General features: G+C 43.8%; 1 protein-coding gene across 6 annotated transcripts in view; it reads left to right on the forward strand.

Moving 5' to 3' along the window:
* The window catches only part of LOC139562185 (transforming acidic coiled-coil-containing protein 1-like), a 44,258-nt gene that overhangs the window by 12,521 nt on the left and 10,752 nt on the right, over window positions 1-20,985 (forward strand). For 2 of the 6 annotated variants that reach the window (XM_071379644.1, XM_071379625.1), the window contains exons 2-11: window positions 5,266-5,369; window positions 10,071-11,481; window positions 12,008-12,043; window positions 12,498-12,558; window positions 13,184-13,376; window positions 16,658-16,710; window positions 17,628-17,768; window positions 18,107-18,183; window positions 18,337-18,380; window positions 18,602-18,768. In XM_071379644.1, the coding sequence (XP_071235745.1) occupies window positions 10,100-11,481; window positions 12,008-12,043; window positions 12,498-12,558; window positions 13,184-13,376; window positions 16,658-16,710; window positions 17,628-17,768; window positions 18,107-18,183; window positions 18,337-18,380; window positions 18,602-18,768 (2,154 nt within the window). In that variant the 5' untranslated portion in view covers window positions 5,266-5,369; window positions 10,071-10,099. Of the gene's footprint in view, window positions 1-2,520; window positions 3,445-5,265; window positions 5,370-10,070; window positions 11,482-12,007; window positions 12,044-12,497; window positions 12,559-13,183; window positions 13,377-16,657; window positions 16,711-17,627; window positions 17,769-18,106; window positions 18,184-18,336; window positions 18,381-18,601; window positions 18,769-20,985 lie in introns of those variants that run through there. The other 4 variants (XM_071379655.1, XM_071379635.1, XM_071379607.1 and 1 more) reach the window with 3 other exon arrangements.

Here is a 20,985-nt window from a genome sequence, read left to right on the forward strand (position 1 = left end):
CATACATCTGGATTCAGACGGTAGTCAGGCCACTCCCCCATTGAAACTGGCTTGTTGGAATTCCTCACATATAGAAGCGTCCACCTTTATTTCCCTGCCTCCCCAACAGCAACAAAGGGATCTAACAGATGAAGCCAGGCCAGTGGCTGCAGGCTGGGTGGAACCTGTCTGGAGCTTTAATAGCTAGGGTCTGGTCTGCTCCACTGGAAACACCCTTCAGCCAATTAGATACACACACACACACACACACACACACACACTACACTCCCTTCTTTGAATAGTTTAGAAATCCCCCCCCAAAAAGTTGAGGAAAGTCGTGTTTTTTTAAACAGGTTTCTTGAATATATTAGACTAGTACTTTGTCTCCAAGTGTATCATCTGTCTTTCCCAACTTTGAGATGAAGTGCTTTGCTCAAGGGCACAACAGTAGATGGTAGCTGGTAACAGACACCAGCAGCAATCTTCAGATTACTACTTCAATTCCTTTTAATGTGAGCCAGAACACCAAATACAATTTTCCATTTAGTGTAAACTTAAATGGACAATAAAGGTTTTCTAATCTCTAATCTAATTGCCTCTGTCAGCAGTCCTAGCACCCCTTAGTTATTCTACGGGCTTTATAAAGGCTTTACGACAGCTTCATTAAGCCTTAACAGATATTGTTCGTTTAAAGTGGAACATGATTTCGTAACTGCTCATTTTAGTGGCATGTGGTTTCTGTTTTCCTCAGCTTCATAACTTTCGGTGTGTGTTTGAAATAGGAAGCATGTCTATGTAGCTCTCAACGGGTTATATAACAGAACGTCAGTCTCAGATCCTCCTGAGCAGCAGTAGTGGAGAAGCAGGTAACAGCAGCATACCTTTCAAGACTGGGTAGCATCCTGTTTGGAACGGGGCCCATGTGCCCCACAGACCATTGCCTCACCATTTTCATTGATGTGTATGGCTGTCGTCTTTATACTAGAATGAACAAGCTCAGCCTTAGCATTTCAATCAAGCGATCCTTCTCTGATGTTTCGTAATATAGCAGTGAAGTGGCCATGTGTGACGTGCATGCGGGTAACCTCAATTATTTTTGTTTTGATGCTGATGAACGTTATTGATGGAATAGTATGATTATAGGTACGCTAATATGTATATGTTTTATCGCTAAATTTAGTTAAACACTTTGGACAGGCTGTTCAGTTGGGCAGTTTTGACTGAATCTCATTGACTGGTGTAGATTAGACGATAATGTGGATCTCTGGTGACCGTCAGCGGTAATGTATCTGAATGCTGTACAAACCTGGGTCACCATGTGTCACAACTCTCTCTGGATCACTTTGACCTTTTCCTGCTTTTTTGGGTTGAACTGTCCTTACACCCCCCTCACCTCATTTCCTCACTGCAGTAGTAGTCGGTAGGAGACCGCATGTTGTCAAGGCGGGTATTTCAGACAACAAACACTTTAGAGAGTTTGCTAAGGCGTATTAGTCTTCTAACACGATGGAAAACTGATCAGAAATACAACATTGATAGAATCACCAATAACTCTCCAATGTAGGAAAACACAATAGAATGATATATATTATCAATTGTTTTATTCTGAGTTAGAAGTTGGAACTCCCTTTCTCAAGCACATCTTCAAACCAGACGGCAAAAACCTCAACTAGAGAGAGCCTTCACCCTCTCCATGGTGGAAAGAATTCTGTCAGGGTAAACAAGGTTTTTCTCTTCTACAATGGACAGGCTGCGCTCTCGTGGTTCTTTAACTGAAGCATAATGATTGATGTCAGCTTGAGCATAAATCACTGGAGGGGAACAAACAGCTGGCATCCCCAGGCTCTTCTATTATTTCAAGCAGCCATCAGTGGTATCGGTGAGGTTGTGTCCCAATCATTTAAAATGGCTTCCTCTCCTTTTCTTGGTGACAATTGATCGGCTTGAGGGAAGGGAAAGGGGGATACCTAGTCAGTTGCGCAACTAAATGCATTCAACTGAAATTTAACCCAAACCCTCTGAATCAGAGAGGTGCGGGGGGGCTGCCTTAATCGACGTCCACGTCATCGGCTCCTAAGGAACCGTTGTTGTTCACTGCCTTGCTCAAGGGCAGAACGGCAGATTTTTGCACATTGCCGGCTCGTGGATTCGAACCAGCGACATTTTGGTTACTGACCCAACGCTCGTTACCGCTAGGCTAAGAAAAGATAGGGTCCGAATTCGGCCGATTTATTTTCCCTTTTCATGTCAGCGTTCATGAAGGACAGGAACATTTCCTAGGAAAATTAGGAAAGGAAAATAGCATCCTAAGGAAATTAGGAAAAGGAAATCGATGACTATTGAGACAATGAGCCAGAGAGAGTGACAAGGGGCCATTGAGTCCGTGAACCAGGGAGGAACTGGGGGCTATGAGAAAGAACAGGTTTCTCCGGTCTGGTCCAGTCATGCATGGCTGGCTGTTGCCGCCTTGTCGGGTCGGAGGAGGAGGGAAACGGTTAACGGTTAAACAGCCTGAAGGCGGGGAGCTTGGGAGACTACATTCCAAAACCCTCTGTGCTGTAAAACGTGAAGCTCCACCGACTCCACCACTCTGCAACACCAGACTCTCCTCAGCCCCAGTTCGTTTTCCCTCTTCTGCTTTTTGCATGAGTGGAACAGCTGCCTGACTGGAAGCTACCACTCTGTCACCACAGGGGCCGCCACACTCACTGGCCCAGGGAGCACAGCAATCTTTTGAAGACGCAAGCTTCCTTTCTCCCCCCATGTTCTTTCACCGTGGACTGGCCCTGATGTAGACAGCATGGGGGAGAGTGAGAGTGCGAGCTAGGCAGCACTCTGGAAGCCAGCTGATCATTGCTGTGGTATTCTGACTGCCACAGAGGCAGAGAGAGAGGGAGCGTGACAGACAGTAAGAGAGGGTGAGTCGGAGCAAGAGAAGGCGACAGCACTGGAAGCCTCTTTCTATTCTGTCACCCTCTGAGAAAAGGTTGCCAAACAGAACATCAACAGCAGAGTGGAAGGAGCGCCTTCAGGGGAAACGGACTAACATGAAGAAGAGAACAGCCAGGAGGAGCTACTACTAAGATGTGAAGAACAACTGGTGGTTTGTTTTGCCATCTTTAAGAGGGAGAGAAGAAGATAGAAACAACTGGTTAACCATTGAAGACAACTCAAACAGATAGGGTCTATTCAGACACTACAGGACGGATTTTGTCTATCTAGACACAACGCAAGAAGATAGCGTCTACGCTATTCAGACCAAGGGAGGAAGTTGAAAACAGTGCCAAGGAGGATGTCTTGGCTGTCGCCCGTGTCTTGGGCCAAGTGGACGTGGACGGCAGTCCGGGGAGCAGGGGAGGGAGAGGATGGTGAGGAGGAGGGCCAGGGGGTGAAGGAGGAGGATGGACGGCTGCCCCTTGGACGGAAGCGAGAGGAAGAGGAGGAAGATGGATCTCAAGGGTGCAGGCGAGTGTGTTTGTTGGCTACATTGGAGCCTTAAAGCATTCTAAGTGAGAGACCCACAAGGCAGCTGGAGGGAGAGAGGGGGTGTCATATAGGGGAAGGAGGGGTAGTCATATGGGGGAAGGAGGGGGAGAGGGGGTGTCATATGGGAGAAGGTGGAGGAGAGGGGGTGTCATATGGGGGAAGAATGGGGATAGGGGGTGTCATATGGGGGAAGGAGGGGGAGAGGGGGTGTCATATGGGGGAAGGAGGGGTAGTCATATTGGGGAAGGAGGGGGAGAGGGGGTGTCATATGGGGGAGAGGGGGTGTCATATGGGGGAAGGAGGGGGAGAGGGGGTGTCATATGGGGGATAGGGGGTGTCATATGGGGGAGAAGGGGTGTCATGGGGGAAGGAGGGGGAGAGGGGGTGTCATATGGGGGATAGGGGGTGTCATATGGGGGAAGGAGGGGGAGAGGGGGTGTCATATGGGGGATAGGGGGTGTCATATGGGGGAAGGAGGGTGATAGTGGCACCTGCTTTGCCTTTCCACCTGTGGGGTTTGTGAGTCGGTGTTGTTCTAACGCTTCAATCACACCGACAGTGTCCTGGCGCACAATGGTGCTCAGCATCATCTGGATATGTATGCAACAAAAATTCAACATTCACCTTCTGCTACCATTTCTGTCAGGCCGTCTATGCAGACAGTTTGACACATAGGTTCAATAAATCCAACGTATGCACCACAGCGAACGTACTGCAACTGTCTCTGCAACACAATGCTGCAAGGAAAGCGCAGCGTTTCATTGGAAATAAATGTAATTCTGGCGTACCAAAATGCAATGACGCTGCCGGTGTGATCGAAGCGTAAAGGGGGAATGAGCAGAGAGAGAAAGAGAAAGAGAAGAAAATGCATTTGACCATTACACCGTTTTGTTCTACTATGTGGTTCTTCCAAACAGACATGTCTGTTGTTGTTTTAGATGCTTACTGGTTAATGTGTGCGTGTGTGACGTTTGTTGGAAGTATTTCACAATGCCTCAGGTACTTTGTTATTCCCCAGCACCGCAGACAGGTACAACAAGTGATATATAGCACACAATGTGCCCTCTGTCTCCTGTTCCTTGTTGGGGCAAAACACTACCCTGCCTTTGATGATAGTGTTATCACTCACGGCTTTGTGATAGCGACAGAGAGAGATGATCGTGCAGTATATATGTTTTTATAGCCGTGTTTAATTGCTATACCTATAACACAACATTGGATCTCACAGATACTACTGCTAGTTGTTTATCAGTTGTAGCCAACTGGTTTTGCACATGACAGGTATGCAAACACATTGCATTGAATGAGTACACATACAAGAACATCTACACTAGTACACATACAAGAACATCTACACTAGTACACATACAAGAACATCTACACTAGTACACATACTAGAACATCTGCACTAGTACACATACTAGAACATCTGCACTAGTACACATACTAGAACATCTACACTAGTACACATACTAGAACATCTGCACTAGTACGCATACTAGAACATCTGCACTAGTACACATACTAGAACATCTACACTAGTACACATACTAGAACATCTGCACTAGTACGCATACTAGAACATCTGCACTAGTACGCATACTAGAACATCTGCACTAGTACGCATACTAGAACATCTACACTAGTACGCATACTAGAACATCTGCACTAGTACACATACTAGAATGATATTTTTACAATAGTTTGTATTTCCAGATATTCTAGTGGTATGACCAAACTCATCTACCTCTGTCTTTGTCTGTTTCTCTCGCTCTCTTTCTCTCGTTCTCTCTCTTCCAGTTCGGACTCAGAGGGCCACTTTGCGACCCCAGAGGCTCAGAGTCCTGTCCACGCTCCACTCAGTGTCCCAGGAGAGCTGGAGAACCTCGCCACTGACAGAGCAGGTGAGAGCACTGCTGCTTGCCTTCAACACACAACGACAGAAAGAGAGAAGTAGGCACAAAACATGCTGAAAATCACTTGCACGTATTTCATTAAGTTCAACAAAAAAATGAAATGAATGTTATCTATCCCCGAAGGGCAATTACTTTGGGCATGTGAGTCAGCAACAAAAACAACAACATGACATCATACAACTATATCATAATGACATACCACACAGAGCAGCTTCACAGTAAGGGATATTGTTGGGATATTATTGCACAAAATAGTCCCTCACAACATCTACAGTACATGGCATGGCCTACCACACACCCCAACCACCTCTTCAGTTCACTCCCACACCCACGCACCACTGACTGACACTCACGTGTAGAGAATGCATTAGCTGGCTGGCTTCCTTTGGAGTTTCCATGGCAACAATAGAGATTTTGTCTCTCTGTCTTACACTTCCTGTGGGGAACCGTGTGTGTGTGTGTGTGTGTGTGCGCGCGCTATCATGGTGCTCCAACTTTTAACAGTCACCTCAGATGTGGTTTTCAATATGCTGTTTTCATAAACAAAATACCGTGTTTGGTGGAATCAAGTAGATTAGTCCTTCAGACCTTTTGATGTCGATCAATAATGTTTTCTCAACTGAAACTGCAGATTGCATTTGCTCTCAAAGGACTGCTACTGCATTAGATTAAACTGCACCTACTGTAAAGCTATTTTAACTATGTTCCGTCTGACATGTGGCCAAACGGAGGGAAGTGTACCTTGCCGCTGTAATTGAAGACAGATGTGCTTTGTTTGCCTACCGTACTTCTCTAGGTATCCATCTGACCGTTAGACATTCACAAAGACCATTAAAGTTACACAGCACTTAAAGCTTGATATTAAACTACACAATGACCTTATTTACACCAACAATTACGCTTGTTGTGAGAGAGAACCCACTGGGCACACACTGGTTGAATCAATGTCGTTTCCACGTCATTTCAATCACTTTACCTTGAACCAATGCAGAATAGACTGTGAATTGACGTCTGTGCCCGGTAGGAAGTCATCGGCTGAATACAGGACTTATATTTGCCATTCAGGTCAAACTGAGGGAGGCCACTCCAAAACAGTAGCATGTGTGGCTCAAATAAAATGTTAACATTGGAGAAGGGTAGAGAATTGGATCACGGCGTGCATAAGAATTGGCTTTGGACTATGGAATTCGGGAGGTCAGCCGTGAACAAAAGCAGTTGCTCCTCTTTGTTTTCAATTGTCTGTGGGAGGGGTTTCAAGTCATGAGAGTGACTTACCCTGTGAGGGATCTAGAAATATCTCCAATATATTGATCCACTTTGGATCTATGAGCCCATTACAAGTCAGTGAAGCAACAGTGGTTTCCAAATTACTCCCAGTCCCAATATTTTGAAGTAACCTACTTACAATACTTGAAACATTTCATTTCAAACCCAGTTATTGTATGATGTCCAGTAGATGTTGGCGATAATTTAGATGGTCTCAAAACTCATAGAGAGTGCATGCAATGCAACCACATACCCGCTGGATTTCAGACTGGTTTGGAAGTATTTGAGCAGGCGTAGTTTAGTTGGACAGCCGTGCTGCTTTTCACTCTGTCAAAGTTACTTTTAAATAAGTATTTCTTCGTCTCTGAGAGCTTTGTTTCGGTTCCCTCCACTGTGTTTTGATATGGGACTGTAAAAGCAAGGGGTCTGAAACTGCTTTGAGTGGGATTGCGTAGCACAGGCTAGTATGTGTCCAGGCTATCTTTGTTTGCTCACTGCCTGGGGTAGTGAAAGTGTCGTTCGTGAGCCGTGGAGTCGGAGAAGGCTGCATTCGCTGGCAGCACGCACCGAGGGAGTTGTCTTCTGTTCTATTCCACAACCACAAACATTCTCCTGATGTTTCCTCACTCCTCCTCTTGCTCTTGAAGATTGAACTCTAGCTCACTGGCCCGTTTTGAAATAGACTGTTCTTGGCAGCATGAAGCTAGCCTGTTCCAGGATTTGTTTGTGCTGCTTTGCTAATGGTCCCAGATCTGCTTGTGCTGTCTTGCCAATAAAGACCATATGAGTTGGCAAGACAGCACAAACAGACCTGGCAACAGGCTAGGATGAAGCTGCAAGTACTTTTAGAAATGTTTAGTAGTGTACACAAAAATAACCAACTTTGTTGTTTGTCCTACTCTCTGAATACTTAACTATCTCGGCAATAAGTAAAGTAAAAGAATGTTGTAGGATTTATAGACAGAAATAATGTCTATACGTCTATAAAGAGGAGTGTGGTGCAATTTTAAAATGTGGTTAGTTGTAAACTGCACATTTTTCTCCGCCCCATGGCAAAACAAGTAAAATTGCATGAAATGAGTTATAAAATTGCTAAATGTTCTCTCCGCCCCATGGCAAAATGGTAAAAATTGCAGGACATTTTCTTTCAAACTAAAAACATTATGGGCTCTATTTTAACAACCTAACGTAACGGCTAATCTAAGCAGGGGTGTGTCAGAAATATTTCTGCTATTTTCACTATCATAATTATCTGCGCACTTGCGAAAGGACTGGGTTTTGATGAATGCACAAGCATTCGCTCTGATATAGGGGCTAGTCCTACTGTAAATTGCATTATGGCTGAGCATGGACATGCCAAACATAGTCAATAAGCAAGTTTAAATTCATTATTGATAAGGCCTAATAAGAGAGAGAATGAATCATTTGAATCAAATTCTAAACAAAACAACAACTTGTTTTAAATAGGCTATGTCACACTTACAAACACCATAATTTCTCCCTGTGGGCATATAATATTAAAACGAGGCAGACTATGGAGGGTTTTACGCACATCCAAACTTTTCACAGTAGCAGGACAAAGATCCAATGTAAAGAGAAGGAGAGAATGTCCACTCACGTTGTACTGCTCTCAAATAGGCCTATGTTTTATGAACATCCTGGAACCATCTTACAAATCAGATCGCACTCATTTGTTTTTTATGTTTCTAGATACAAAGTATACAGGCACCAAAAGCACATTAGGCTACTGTTGTTCCATGCGCATACGGGCAGTGTGCATCACGACTGGATAGGCTTTCAAAATTCATGCCATAACCAACTGCCTTACCGATAAAACCAGCTTTTGGATGGTCTTAAATAAGAGAAAGTTGATTGCCAGTGTTCAGACCTGGTGAGAGAGCTTATATAACCACTCTTAACTTGGAATGTATTGTCTTGCCCCACTGTCTAGTCTTGTTCTACTTTAGGTCCTTAGTGCTGCTTTTGGCTACTGAAGGAAAAGAAGCGACTGCTATATTGTTTTAGGGTTGAACTAAAAACCCTAGTGCCGACAATAAGTATAACGTATATTCTGAAATATATAACTCTATTTTCCTTTATACTATGATTATTTGTATCAAATGAGTACAAAAGTACTTCTGTCCAGTGAGAGTTAGTCTTAGTATTATTGCAGTATCAGGTCCCAACTTAATAATGGCATAGTAGAGACACTACAGCAAAACTGCTTATCAGAAATAGGTGTTCTTGATAATATAGCAATATAGCCATGTTCCCTATCTCCATTAAATATGGATTCAATAACTTAACCTTGAATTCCTGGGTACAGGGATCTGAACTTTGATGAACTGACTATAGAGCAGTTAACCAGATCTGCTCTGTCCAAGCTGTACAGATGTAGGATCTTCATTTGCAATGCAGGAAATGTAAAACGTGTTGTGTATTTGAGGTTTAAAAAGGCTTCTGCCCTTACGAAAAAAGATTACAGAGTGCAGATATTCTGCAATTACTGCGTCCGAAATACAACAGTCGACTGCAGTTAGTGCACTTTTACTGCAGTTTCAAAACTGCAATCTTTTTTTGTAAGGGTGAAGTTTGTAATTTCCACGTTTTCAGACTTGATTTTGCCTCATGAAAAATGTATCAACCCCATTATTTAAAATCCACATAATAATTCACATTTCCTGTTGCTGCAGGATTATTTTCCTACTGTAGCAAACTGGCTCAAATCAAGATCCTATATATTGTACCTCTCTTTGTGGCCCTCTTGTTCTCTGTCCACACACACACACACACCACACCCATTCACACGTACGTAAACATACTGATGGAAAGATTTGACTTTGCTTAGTGATGATTAGCTCTAAATATTTTGAATAAGAGGATCAAAGCTGCATTAAACACTGTAGCATATTAATTATTCCACTCCACTGTATATAAATAAACTAGGGCCTTTGCTGCCCCCTGTTCCTTAGCAACAGACTGTTGCATGAAAACTGTGACGATGACGGCCATCAGGAAACATTTGTACATTCCTCTGGGCAGTGTTGCAAAAGCAACAACAGCAACAGCTCCCTCAAGACATACACTCTCAATCTGACCTGTTAAGGCTTTCCCATATTCCCTTATTACAGTTTCCAGAACAAGCAAATGTATTGTTATGTTATTAGGCCTTTAAAGAAAAGCGTAACCATGGAAATAGATGCAACTTTATGTTACTGTGAGATTGGTAGCAACCAAGGAATATTATCATCTCTTAATATCTGTTGCAACCTGCCTTGAGAAGGCTTTTTTGTTGAAATTACATCACACTCCAAATTACATTTTTGATCATCGTCTTTTGCATTTGTGTTTTTTATTTATGTTCTGGCAGCTACTACTGGTTTTTGAGTCGACTTTTCGTATCCTCTCTCCTGCTTTCACCAGATACCCTGGAGGAGGAGGATGAACAGCTGATGGTGTCTGGCCTAGCCGGGGATCCAGCTCATAGCCTCTTTAACCAGAATATGGGCCAGGCTGAGCCCCCCTTGGCTCCTGAGGAGGAGGCCCCCGTGGACCCTAAGGAGGAGGCCCCCGTGGACCCTAAGGAGGAGGCCCCCATGGACCCTAAGAAGGGGCCCCAAATGCTTCCCAACACAGACACTGCCGAGGTTCAACCCTCCACAGCAGACCCACCAGCACATGCCAATGGAGAAGCAATGACCAGTCCTGCTCTGAACTTAGATCTACCTGATGAGAGGCCAAATGCTACCTCTCTGGACTTAGGCCTACCTGAGGAGAAGCCACTGGCTACTTCTCTGGACTTAGGTCAACCCGAGGAAGAGAGGCCAATGTCTAGCAGCACAGAGCCAGTTTGTAATGGACACCCCATTGAGACCATCTCTGAACCGCAGGCCAAACTCACTAAAATCCCTAAAACCAAGCCCCCTTCCCTGAAGATAAAGGGAGCCCTGAGCGAGGCTAGCACACAGGGGGACGGGGACATTGACATCATCACAATCCCTAAGGCTAGCTACAACTTCGACCCGGACCAGTTTGACGACAGCTTTAACCCGTTCGCCATTGGAGGCTCCAAGATACAGAACTCCCCCCCAGCTTTTGCAGCCGATGCCCTGCCCACACTTGAGGCGCTACCTGTAAGTAGCTCCTTTCCCAAACTGGAGCCTTTGCCTGTACGTAGCTCTTCTCCACCGCTTTGTGGGACTAGTTCCTCACCTAAAATGGAGGTTGAGGAGGTCAAAGAGTTATCGTCGGAGGCATCAGAGGAGACCAAGCCTGTGAAGATGGAGTTTGGGTTAGACGAGGCAGGCGAGGTAAAAAAAACACAGCCAAGGAGGCTGGGTAAAAAGCCTGGCAGCAAGCTCGCCACCAAGAAACCAAAGGCCAAAGCAACAACGACTGCACCTGTCCCGACGCCGACACCCGAACCAGTCGTAGCTGAACCGGTAGCAGAGCCAGTTTCAGAAACAGCTTCGGAACTGCTTTCCGTGCCATGTGCCTCCTTAAGTTTGGACGACGTTCCAATTCCCAAGTCCACTTATAAGTTTGACCCCAACCAGTGGGATGACCCTAATTTTAACCCCTTTGGGGGTGGTGGTTGCAAAATCAGCAGTTCCCCAGTTCTGCCCAAAGGATCCTACAGCTTTGATCCTCAGAACTTTGACGACTCAGCGGAACCCTTTAAGCCATCTAAACCCCTGGGCAGTGAAAACCCAACTTCCCAGGATACCCCTGAGAGGCCAGCAGAGGAAGCAGTGAAACCAAAGCTGGATCGCCCTCTAGAGGAGGAGAAGAAAATGCGCCAGCCTCCAAAGAAAAGCAAGGACAGGATCATCAAGTAAGTCCACTACACCCACAGCTCGGCATTTCAGCACGTCAACCCAAAGCATGCGTTGTGTTCCACCACTAGTGTAGCCTTCTTCAGGGTAATTCTGTTTTCAGAAATGTGCTTTGTCCTAGCAAGAAGAAAAACATGAAATTGTCTTCCTTGTCATTATCCTACAGTATGTGATATCAAGCCCTCCTTTGTGGTTTTCACACCAGTTTAAACTAGTTTTAGGTGGTGCAGCAGTTACTGGATCTCTTTTAGCCTTTTACGAAGTCACTGGCATCCTAATGTTTGGGTCAGACGCCCGCTGCCAAAACCTCAGCCCCCTAGAAACCTAACTCCTTCATCTCTAATGCTGAGCAGAACACCTCTACTCACTCCTCCTTCTCTCTCCTTCATCCTTCATTCCCAAAATGTTCTCTGTGCCACCGCTGTTTCCCCTCCCTCCCTCCCATCTACCCAACCAACCTCCACTGTCTGTCTATCACGCACCCCTTCTCTGCTTCTCCTTCCACCTTGTGTTTGTTCGCCTCAGGACCACTGAACAAGTGAAGTTTCTCTGTTTTCTATTGTAAGTAGTACTCGCTCTTCCACCACTCAATCTCTCGCTTGGTATGCCGTCTTTGCTTTCTGTCCCATTGCATGTGTTGTCATGATGAGAGCTCAGTGAAGATGCTTTTAGTGACCTGCACTCCTGCTTGTTGGCACGTGAACCCTCCTTGAAAAACAAGGATTCATTAGCTAGTTGGTAATTTCCTGAACGGTTGCCTTGTTACTCTTTGCAAAGTTAAATAGCAGATTTCTATCAGCATAGGATTTTTAACAGTGCTGTAGTGTGCAACACTGACAAGACCAATGGGACCTGTAGTGTTTACAGTATAATCCATATTTAGACAACAGCTATTTATTAGATACCTGTCCTGAACAATTACATGTCAAGTAAACATGTCATCTTAGCTGAGTGCCCCAATAACCAATGCTATATTTTTTTATTCACAAATCCTCTGCCTGTGTTCTTCCTCTAGGAATTCTTGTAAGGTGAAGAAGTATGAAAACCAGTCCCTGGTCCTGGATGTCTGCAATCAGGTGTGTGTGTGTGTGTGTGTGTGTAATATCAGCTGAATATAACCTTGCTGCAGTGTCACTGCAATTGTTATTACTCAGTAGGTTACCTCATCTCATTTACACACACACACACACACACACTTCTCTCTCATGCTGACCAGTGCCTTTCCCTTTCTCACACACTCATCAGTGTGTCTCTAGCACTGCAGTACAACCCTGGCGTGTTGACAGATGCATTACTCATCTCTCAGCACTGTTTATCAGTCTTTGACCTCCCATTGTACTTCAATAGACTATCAAACTACTTCAAGTGACCCCCACATGTAACGCTTTGAAAAGCCAAACAAAAATCCTATAATATCAGAGAAGTCAAGTACTATTTGCATGTTGAAATGCATATAGAATGCACCTTGGAATATTGCTGCATTGTTTATGATTTTTTGTTGGTAGACTTATTCTCTGAGGGTACAGTATGCACATTTGACAGATTATGGCTTTAATTATAGAATGATCTTCAACGCCTATCAGATGGAATACATTGAATTTAATACAGTAATGACAGTTAGTACCATCACATCAGTGTTCTATCTTCCTCTAGAGTCTTCTAGACTGACGGCACGCTGGCACTGCATTCTCTTGTTTACAGGAAGAGGATGCGGTGGTGTCCCAGGTTCAAGGAATGCCCCGCCGTGTTCGCCATGCCACCGATGAGGAAAAGCTGGCTTGCAGTGGCATCATGGGCCAGAAAGCCAAGGAGGAGGCCGAGGTGGAGGAAGACTCAGCGTGTGCCAAAGGCCCAGCCAACCCATCCAATGTCAAAAGCCAGGCGCTGCTGGATGGTACATTTGGTTTGCTCTCAGGCAGGGGCGTCAGTTGGGTATGGCAGTCGCCTAGCTCAAGACCAAAAAATGTAAAGTAGGCTACACTAAAGTAGACGCAAATCATTCCAATCCCGATTAAAATGTAAAGGCTGTTTAGCATATTAGCAGGCTGGCTTTAGGACCATGCAGAGCATCATCCCGAGAGAAGCTGCCAGCCGGCATGCCTTTCTCTTACTTTAAGAAAGCAGAGACAGAGTTTGCTTTGTCAGTCAGCCTTTTAGGCAGTGCGCCGATTGCTTTGAATCTGATATCGGCGTTGAACTTAGCCTTGTAAGCCTCGAGGCCAGCTGTTTTATGCACAGGTTACTTTCACATTGATGTCGGCACAGGTGACACGTCCAATAGGCTAGGGGAAGATAAGCTTCCATGAAAGTAAATTGATTTAAATCTGCCCAAATAGCTATATAATTACTCGTGCATATACAGAAATAAATACAATCTTTCAAAATACTACACCAGAGAGCATGATTTGGCCACAGAGAATCATTAGCTTCTTTTCAAAATGAGCTGTGGATCATTTTAAGCGCGCAGCAAATAGCTGATTGTTGAGTTGCAGCAGTCAGAAAAGCAATTAAATAGACCTTGGCCTATCGCAATATTTCAAAATACAATCGTAGGAAAAACAGTTTAAAAATCAAATGGCTATTGCTGAAAAGAGAAGACAAAGAAAATACGAATCTGTCTCTAGTTATCAAAATTCTCAACTCCCAATTGAGCGAACACAATTTATTTGCAACAGCGGAGATCATTGGCCTATCCCTCGAGTGCAAGCATATTCACTGTCTTTATCATTGGATCAGTACCACTGGAAAGTGTTTTGGGGGACAATAATGTCCTCCTCCAGGCTAGATGGACGTCATATTGTACAATTTGTGTCTCCCCTTTTCGTAGGCTGTAGATTTTTTGCATTCAAGACAAGGTCGTTTTCACTGATCTGTTTGTCAGTCATCAGAGTAGGCTTCTAATTTGTGTTTTATTAAAAAATATGTTGCCTAGCTATGTCTCCAGTCATATAAAATGTAGTAGAATTGCATGAAATGTGTTTATAAAGGGCACATTTTTCCAGAAAGAAGAAATATAGCTGATTAGGTCTACTCTATAGGCCCTATTCCCATTACGAGAGATTAAGGGGAGTCTGAGGACCAGATTGGCGAAAGAGATTTCCAATTTTCACTTCATATTTCACATTTGCCTTACCTTTCGTTGTGGCTGGCAACGTGACATTCTTGGTCCGCAGCGCAAATTGACCGTAAATATCACAGAAGCCAGTAAGCACAAACGATTTAACAATACAAGCAATTTTTCTTCTAAAACACATTAGGCTACAATATTGAACAATATGACAATCCACAAGCAGGTGCAGACAATTAAATGGTTTCTTTTCTCGTCAATACACATTAAATTACCTGACAATACACAGGGAACTCCTGCTAACTAACAACATACTTCATAATCAAATCATGAACGTTTACCCCTCCCTTGCTGAGGAACCATCAACTCCGTTCTCTTATGGTCGCGGGATTTGTTATCAACAACATTGAGTCACCATCAGTCAATTCTAAAAGCTTTTAGCGAATACAACCACTGACTTTTTACTCATTGCTCGTACTACGTAAACTAAGATTCAATTGGGTCCTTGGGATGTCCCTACCCCATTGAAGTTGAAATGTTAAATTGTTACAGTAAGGGTTAAGGTTAGGTAATGGTTATGGTTATGGTAGGGTTATGATTAAGGTTAGGATTTAGGGTAATTTACGTAGCACGAGCAACGATGAAAAAGTTGGTGGTTGTATTCGTTAAATGATTTTGATTAGAAATATGAATTTCAGCACCCCGCGGAAGGACTGCAGTTGTACAGGACAAACATAAGTACAGTGAAGCGTATTCAGAATGTATTTTTTTTTACAGAAGTCTACTGATTGTGACTCAATGTTGTTGCTAGCAAATCCCACGACCAGTTATCAAAACTCAACACCACCTCAATATAAAAGAACAGAGTTTGGGGTTCCTCAGCTACCCACCCATACGAATATAAAAGTACAGTAAAGCTATCATACAGTGTCATTCATATTATAATATAGGCTACACAGCAAGGTAACATTAGCTATCTAGTTAGCGAAACAAAATATGTTCTGCATCCTCACGTAAACGTGCTAGCTGTAGCTGACGTTTAGCTGAACCACGAGCTCTTTGGCTTACACTAGGTACCGTATTAAAGAACAAACCAGGTTTCATTTTATCAATATCATGGACGTTATATTATGAGATCCAAGCAAATTGTGACTAGAAATGCTGATAATTCCACGGGAGTTACTTTTGTTTGGACCTCAGTAGCTCAGTGCAGTCAAGCAAAAATAAACAGATTCAAAGCTACGGCTACAACTTCAGGTTAAAAACTAAATAAAACAAGTCTCAAAATTAAGGAAAATGTCTGTACATTTTAGCTGTTTCAAAAACATTGCTATGCTATTACTGTAAGAGTGTTGGCTCAAGGAGACAATTCTGTTTACACAGCCCTGCTTAAAGGGGGGCAACTGTCGGGCGAGTGTTGTGCGTAGCCGAGGGACCCTAAAAGTCTGCTCGCTCAGGCATGCATTGTTCAGAACTGGCTGTTTTGCTAACAGTGATTGAGTTTAGTTATATTATTAGCTGAGTTCCTTTTGCTTTTTTAAGGAACTCAGTCGGGCTTTCAACTTACTCTTGAACATTGTAATAGTAGAATGCACAAGGTGCAATTTCGAAACTGAGTAGTACATAAGCAGTTTTCCTCTTGTGATGTTGCAGACCTTAGAGAGTTACAGTATTTTGAACTTGTCCAGATCAAGTAGCTCATGTCAGCTAACATTTTTTGTCTAGGTTTTTTTTGCCCATTGATTTTGTTGTAATGTTTGAGTCACTCAGATATCACATGAACACATATAAGATGTACAGGATGTTCCCCAATGATGGAAGGGGGACATGAGTGAAAAGCTTGTGAACCCTGGTTTTAGATGTGTCCAATAATCAAGTCATAGTCAAAGGGACTCTGCTTAAAGGGTCAAGAAAACAAACAGCTAAATGCAAGAAGCAGTCCTAGACAAAGCATAAAAGCAGCTTCTGGAGAGCCTCTTGGATTGTTGAATCTCACATTGGGTTTTACTGCCACCTATTGGCCATTGAAAATCAAGTGTTGAGTACAATAACTTTCCCTCCATCCCCTGATTCATGATACTGATTCAATATTATTTTTCCCCCCTCAGGTCCACAGGCGAGGATAACACACTGTATGGATGAGAAAGACATTTGCACTTCGGTAAGTAGGCCTAGATCAGGGCTGGCCAACTTTGATGGGGGTGAGGCCACAAAGAATTTGAACTCGTCATGAGGGGCCGCAGTGGCTCGTGGGTCAGCGTACCCTCATCCATACCCACACATGCAGTCAACTGACTTGTGCAATCACTCCATTTGTGCAGTTAAACTACTTAACTCTCCTAACTAAATGCATTATACCAGTAGCCAAGGCCGGGTCTAGCCTTTTCCACCTCGCCGACAAATCATTTTACTGGGCCCCTTCTTGACAGCGGAGAGAAATGTAGCATTTGTTTCAATTCTACATATTTTGCCATGGGGCGTAAAGAACATTTTGTCGTTTTAAAGCACGTTTTCTGCAATTCGACACATTTTGCCATGGGGCAGAGAGAAAAATAATTCTACACATTTTTTTATGACTTATGCCATGTTAATATGATATCTGAGTGAGAGTGACTTGCAAAATCAATGGGGGGACCCCCGAGGTCAGGACCCCTGGGCACGTGCCCTGCATGCCCGGTCAGTATTCGGCCATGATTACTATTTTAGATAGCTGTCTAGACTAACTTACCAATCTAAACATTGTTAGCTGACAAAGCTAATTGAGTGACTGTCAGTGACTAACAAAACAAGAGAAAAACTGCTGATGCACAACCAAATTTTGAAATTGCACCTTGTGTATTCTACTATTTTAACTCTCAACAGTAAGTTGAGACCCTGACCCCGAAATACATTGGGGTCGAGGGCCCCGTTTTTGGAAATTGATCCGCACGCCTTAAAAAGAGGGCCTATGCGGCACACGGGCAGACAGTTACCCATCCCTGGCCTAGATCTTTTGATTTGTTAGTTGTCATAATTTGTCAATAGAAGCCCGTTTGCATTAGAGACCAGACTGACATGTTTTGTCCTTGGTGTCAACAGAGTGAAGAGCTGTCAATCACCCCAGGGCCAAAGTTGATTGGCTGTGAGGGTCACGATGATAAAGGCAGTCCTTCCTCCCTGGAGAACATATCGCAAAGTGAGATGGACAAAGCAGCAGTGCTCACCTTGATCAGAGAGGAGGTACAGTAACTGACTGATTAAACCTGGGTCGTGATCATTAGGCACCAAACGGAAATAGGGAGGGACTACTTTGACTAATAAGAAACGCACATTTTTCATTAAAAAACATTTCCCGTTGCCTGCCCTAATGAACACAACCTAAGTAACACCAAGCTAGCCCTCTGAGCTAAAGGCTCAGTTCCTTGATTGCAGACTGTCACTGTAATACTGAACACATACTACAGTACTTCTGTTAAATTATACGATAGTCAACATGCTTAAATGATCAACAAGTAGCAAGCAAATGGATGCCTGGCTGTCAAGCCTCTTCTAACCCTAGAGTGTTTTCTCCCCAACAGATAATCACTAAAGAGATAGAAGCCAATGAATGGAAGAGAAAGTATGAAGAAAGCCACATGGAGGTGTTAGAGATGAGGTATTATATGGCGCTGTTGCTTTAGTTTGCCATAATTCAAAGATAATCATATTTAGAATATAACAGAGACAAACTCACAAGAAACCTTTTAGACTGAAAATAAACCTTTTCATTTTTATTCATATTTCTCCTGTGTTTATCTGTCTCTTGTAGGAAAATAGTGGCAGAGTACGAGAAAACCGTTGCACAGATGATTGGTAAGTTCTTGAGGAGTTCATTTTATCTGCACTGATATGAAATCATGGGATAGGTGAAAGCAATATGGTAGATGTCTACCGGCTTATGGCTTTCACCAGCCCATTTAATTCCACATCAGTGCAAATCCATGGAACTAGATGATAATAACAAGCCTATTTAGACTATTGAGACACACCCTTGTTTGGATGTCCCTCAACTGTCTGACCTGTGACCTTTACAGAGGACGAGCAGCACAAGAGGAGTGTCCTGGGCTCCCAGAAGAGCGTCCAGCAGGTGATCCTGGAGCGGGACCAGGCCCTGGCTGACCTCAACTCTGTGGAGCGCTCACTCTCGGACCTCTTCAGACGCTACGAGAACATGAAGACCGTCCTGGAAGGCTTTAAGAAGGTAGGCTACGTGTTAACACTAGACTAGAGAGAAGGTTTAAGAATGTGAGTGTGAGTGAGCACGTGATGCCGCGGAGCTGAGCAGACATTGACAAACCGAGCTCTTCAAAGTTATTCTATTATTACCTAAATAACAACATTGAAACAATATTCTAACATCGGCTGATAAATTGTCAAGTACTTACCTTCCCAAAGAGCCATGGACCTCCGACCAAGAGGCAAGAAGGACGACCAAAACGTTGTTGATTCCCAAGATAACGATAATGCTACAGCTAGCAAGATTAGCATTAGCCCTCATAACTCAGACGACAGTTCCAGACTGTTGCTCTCGGCAGCCTCGCAATGCTGGCTACTCTCCTCCGGGAAATTCAGGATGGTAACAAAGGTCTTTCTCTGGAAATTGACAAGAAATCGTCTGAACTCCATTCTTCCATTGACGACCTGAAATCCTCCATGAATGATCTCCTTTTGAGAACGACTGAGGCTGAGTTGCTCATTAGCACAGTTGAAGACACCATCACTCGACATAACCAGGTTCTGATACAACTGCAGAAGGACAATGCCTACCTCAAAAACAAGGTAGACCAGATGGAGAACCAGAACAGACCTAGTAATATCCATGTGGTGGGATTGAAAGAGGACAGCGAGGGCCGTGACCCGGTCCGTTTCTTCACTCAATGGATCCCTGATGTCCTAGGTATAATCAACTTCACCAAGCCGTTGGAAATCGAACGCGCCCACAGAACATCAGCGCAGAAACCCCGGCCAGATGAGCCCCCACGGGCCGTCCTGATCAGGTTCCTCCGTTTCCAGGACAGAGAGAAGATACTGCAACTCGCAAGAGCCAAAGGGGACATCACTATCGATGGCAAGAGGGTCAGCCTTTTCCCGGATATGAGCGCGGATCTCGCCAGACGTCGCAAACAGATGAAAGACCTGCCGCCAAAGCACTGAAGGAGAAGAACATCACCGGCTACCTCATCCACCCTGCGCGGATCAAAGTTCAGTACAAAGGCCGAAGCCATCTCTTCAACACACCGGGAGAAGTGTTCACTTTTCTCAAAGAACTGAACCGCGTCTGAACCAGGATGGTCTCTCTGGGGGATACGATGCAGTTTTTTTGTTTTTTCTTATCCGTGCTGTCCTGGGACTGAACTGCTGATATCTTCTTGGAATTTGGATCCGTTTACCCCGCTATCCGGTCACTATAATTGATTTGTACATTTTCAACTAACCATTTTTTTCCCCCGGGGTGAGTTCTATTACATTTACAGGAGAGTATATTTTGGTTTAGTCAATATCCACTGGACGAAGCAAATTAGTGGGCTTAGGCCCACTGCTTTCCCCCCCATTTATGTTTCTCCTCTCCTGAAAAGAGACTCAAGCAGCCCTTACTGTGGGCAGTAAATATTCAGCCATAATGTCTATTCACAACGTTTGTTTTCAACTTAGAGAGCTCGCTGGTTTTAGTTTACGCCAAGGTTTAGCTAGTAAGAGCAAGATGGAAAGCGAGCAACAACGTATCTCTACAGGTGTATTCATGTTTGATTGTTGGGATTGTGGTTTTAGTCCGACAATCGGCGTGGGTGGGGTTTCTCGTTTTTTTATTTTTCTATGTTTATTGTTGTTTCCTTCCTAAAGAGACACATAGGTCACTTCAGTGTTCAAACTAAAGTTGAAACATTTCCTGACTATTTACATATGAGAGATCTCCATTCGGTTACATATTTGAAACCCAACCTATGCTTAATCCAATAAAATATGTCACATTCAACGTAAAAGGTCTTAACAGCCCGATTTAAGAGGAAAAGAGTCTAATCATACCTTAAGAAATTTAAGGCTGACATTGTGTTTTTACAAGAAACCCATCTTACAGCCAGTGAACACAAGAAATTGAAGAGGGAATGGGTAAGACAAGTTTTTGTGTCCTCTTTTAACTCCAAAGCAAGAGGAACTGCAATTTTGATAAGTAGACACATCCCCTTCTGCGTCAACAACACCATCTCTGATCCCTCGGGCAGGTTTCTTTTGGTGCAGGGGCATATGTTTTCAGAGTCTTGGACCCTATTGAATATTTATGCTCCTAACTTCGATGACCATATGTTTATTCAGAATGTCTTCCTTCAGGTTGCTCAAGCACCACCAGGATGGTTACTGGTTGGAGGAGATTTACATTTTTGTTTAGATACAGTTCTTGATAGGTCCTCTGATAAACCCT

This window comes from Salvelinus alpinus, chromosome 2 (assembly GCF_045679555.1).
Source record: "Salvelinus alpinus chromosome 2, SLU_Salpinus.1, whole genome shotgun sequence".
Classification (NCBI taxonomy): domain Eukaryota; kingdom Metazoa; phylum Chordata; class Actinopteri; order Salmoniformes; family Salmonidae; genus Salvelinus; species Salvelinus alpinus.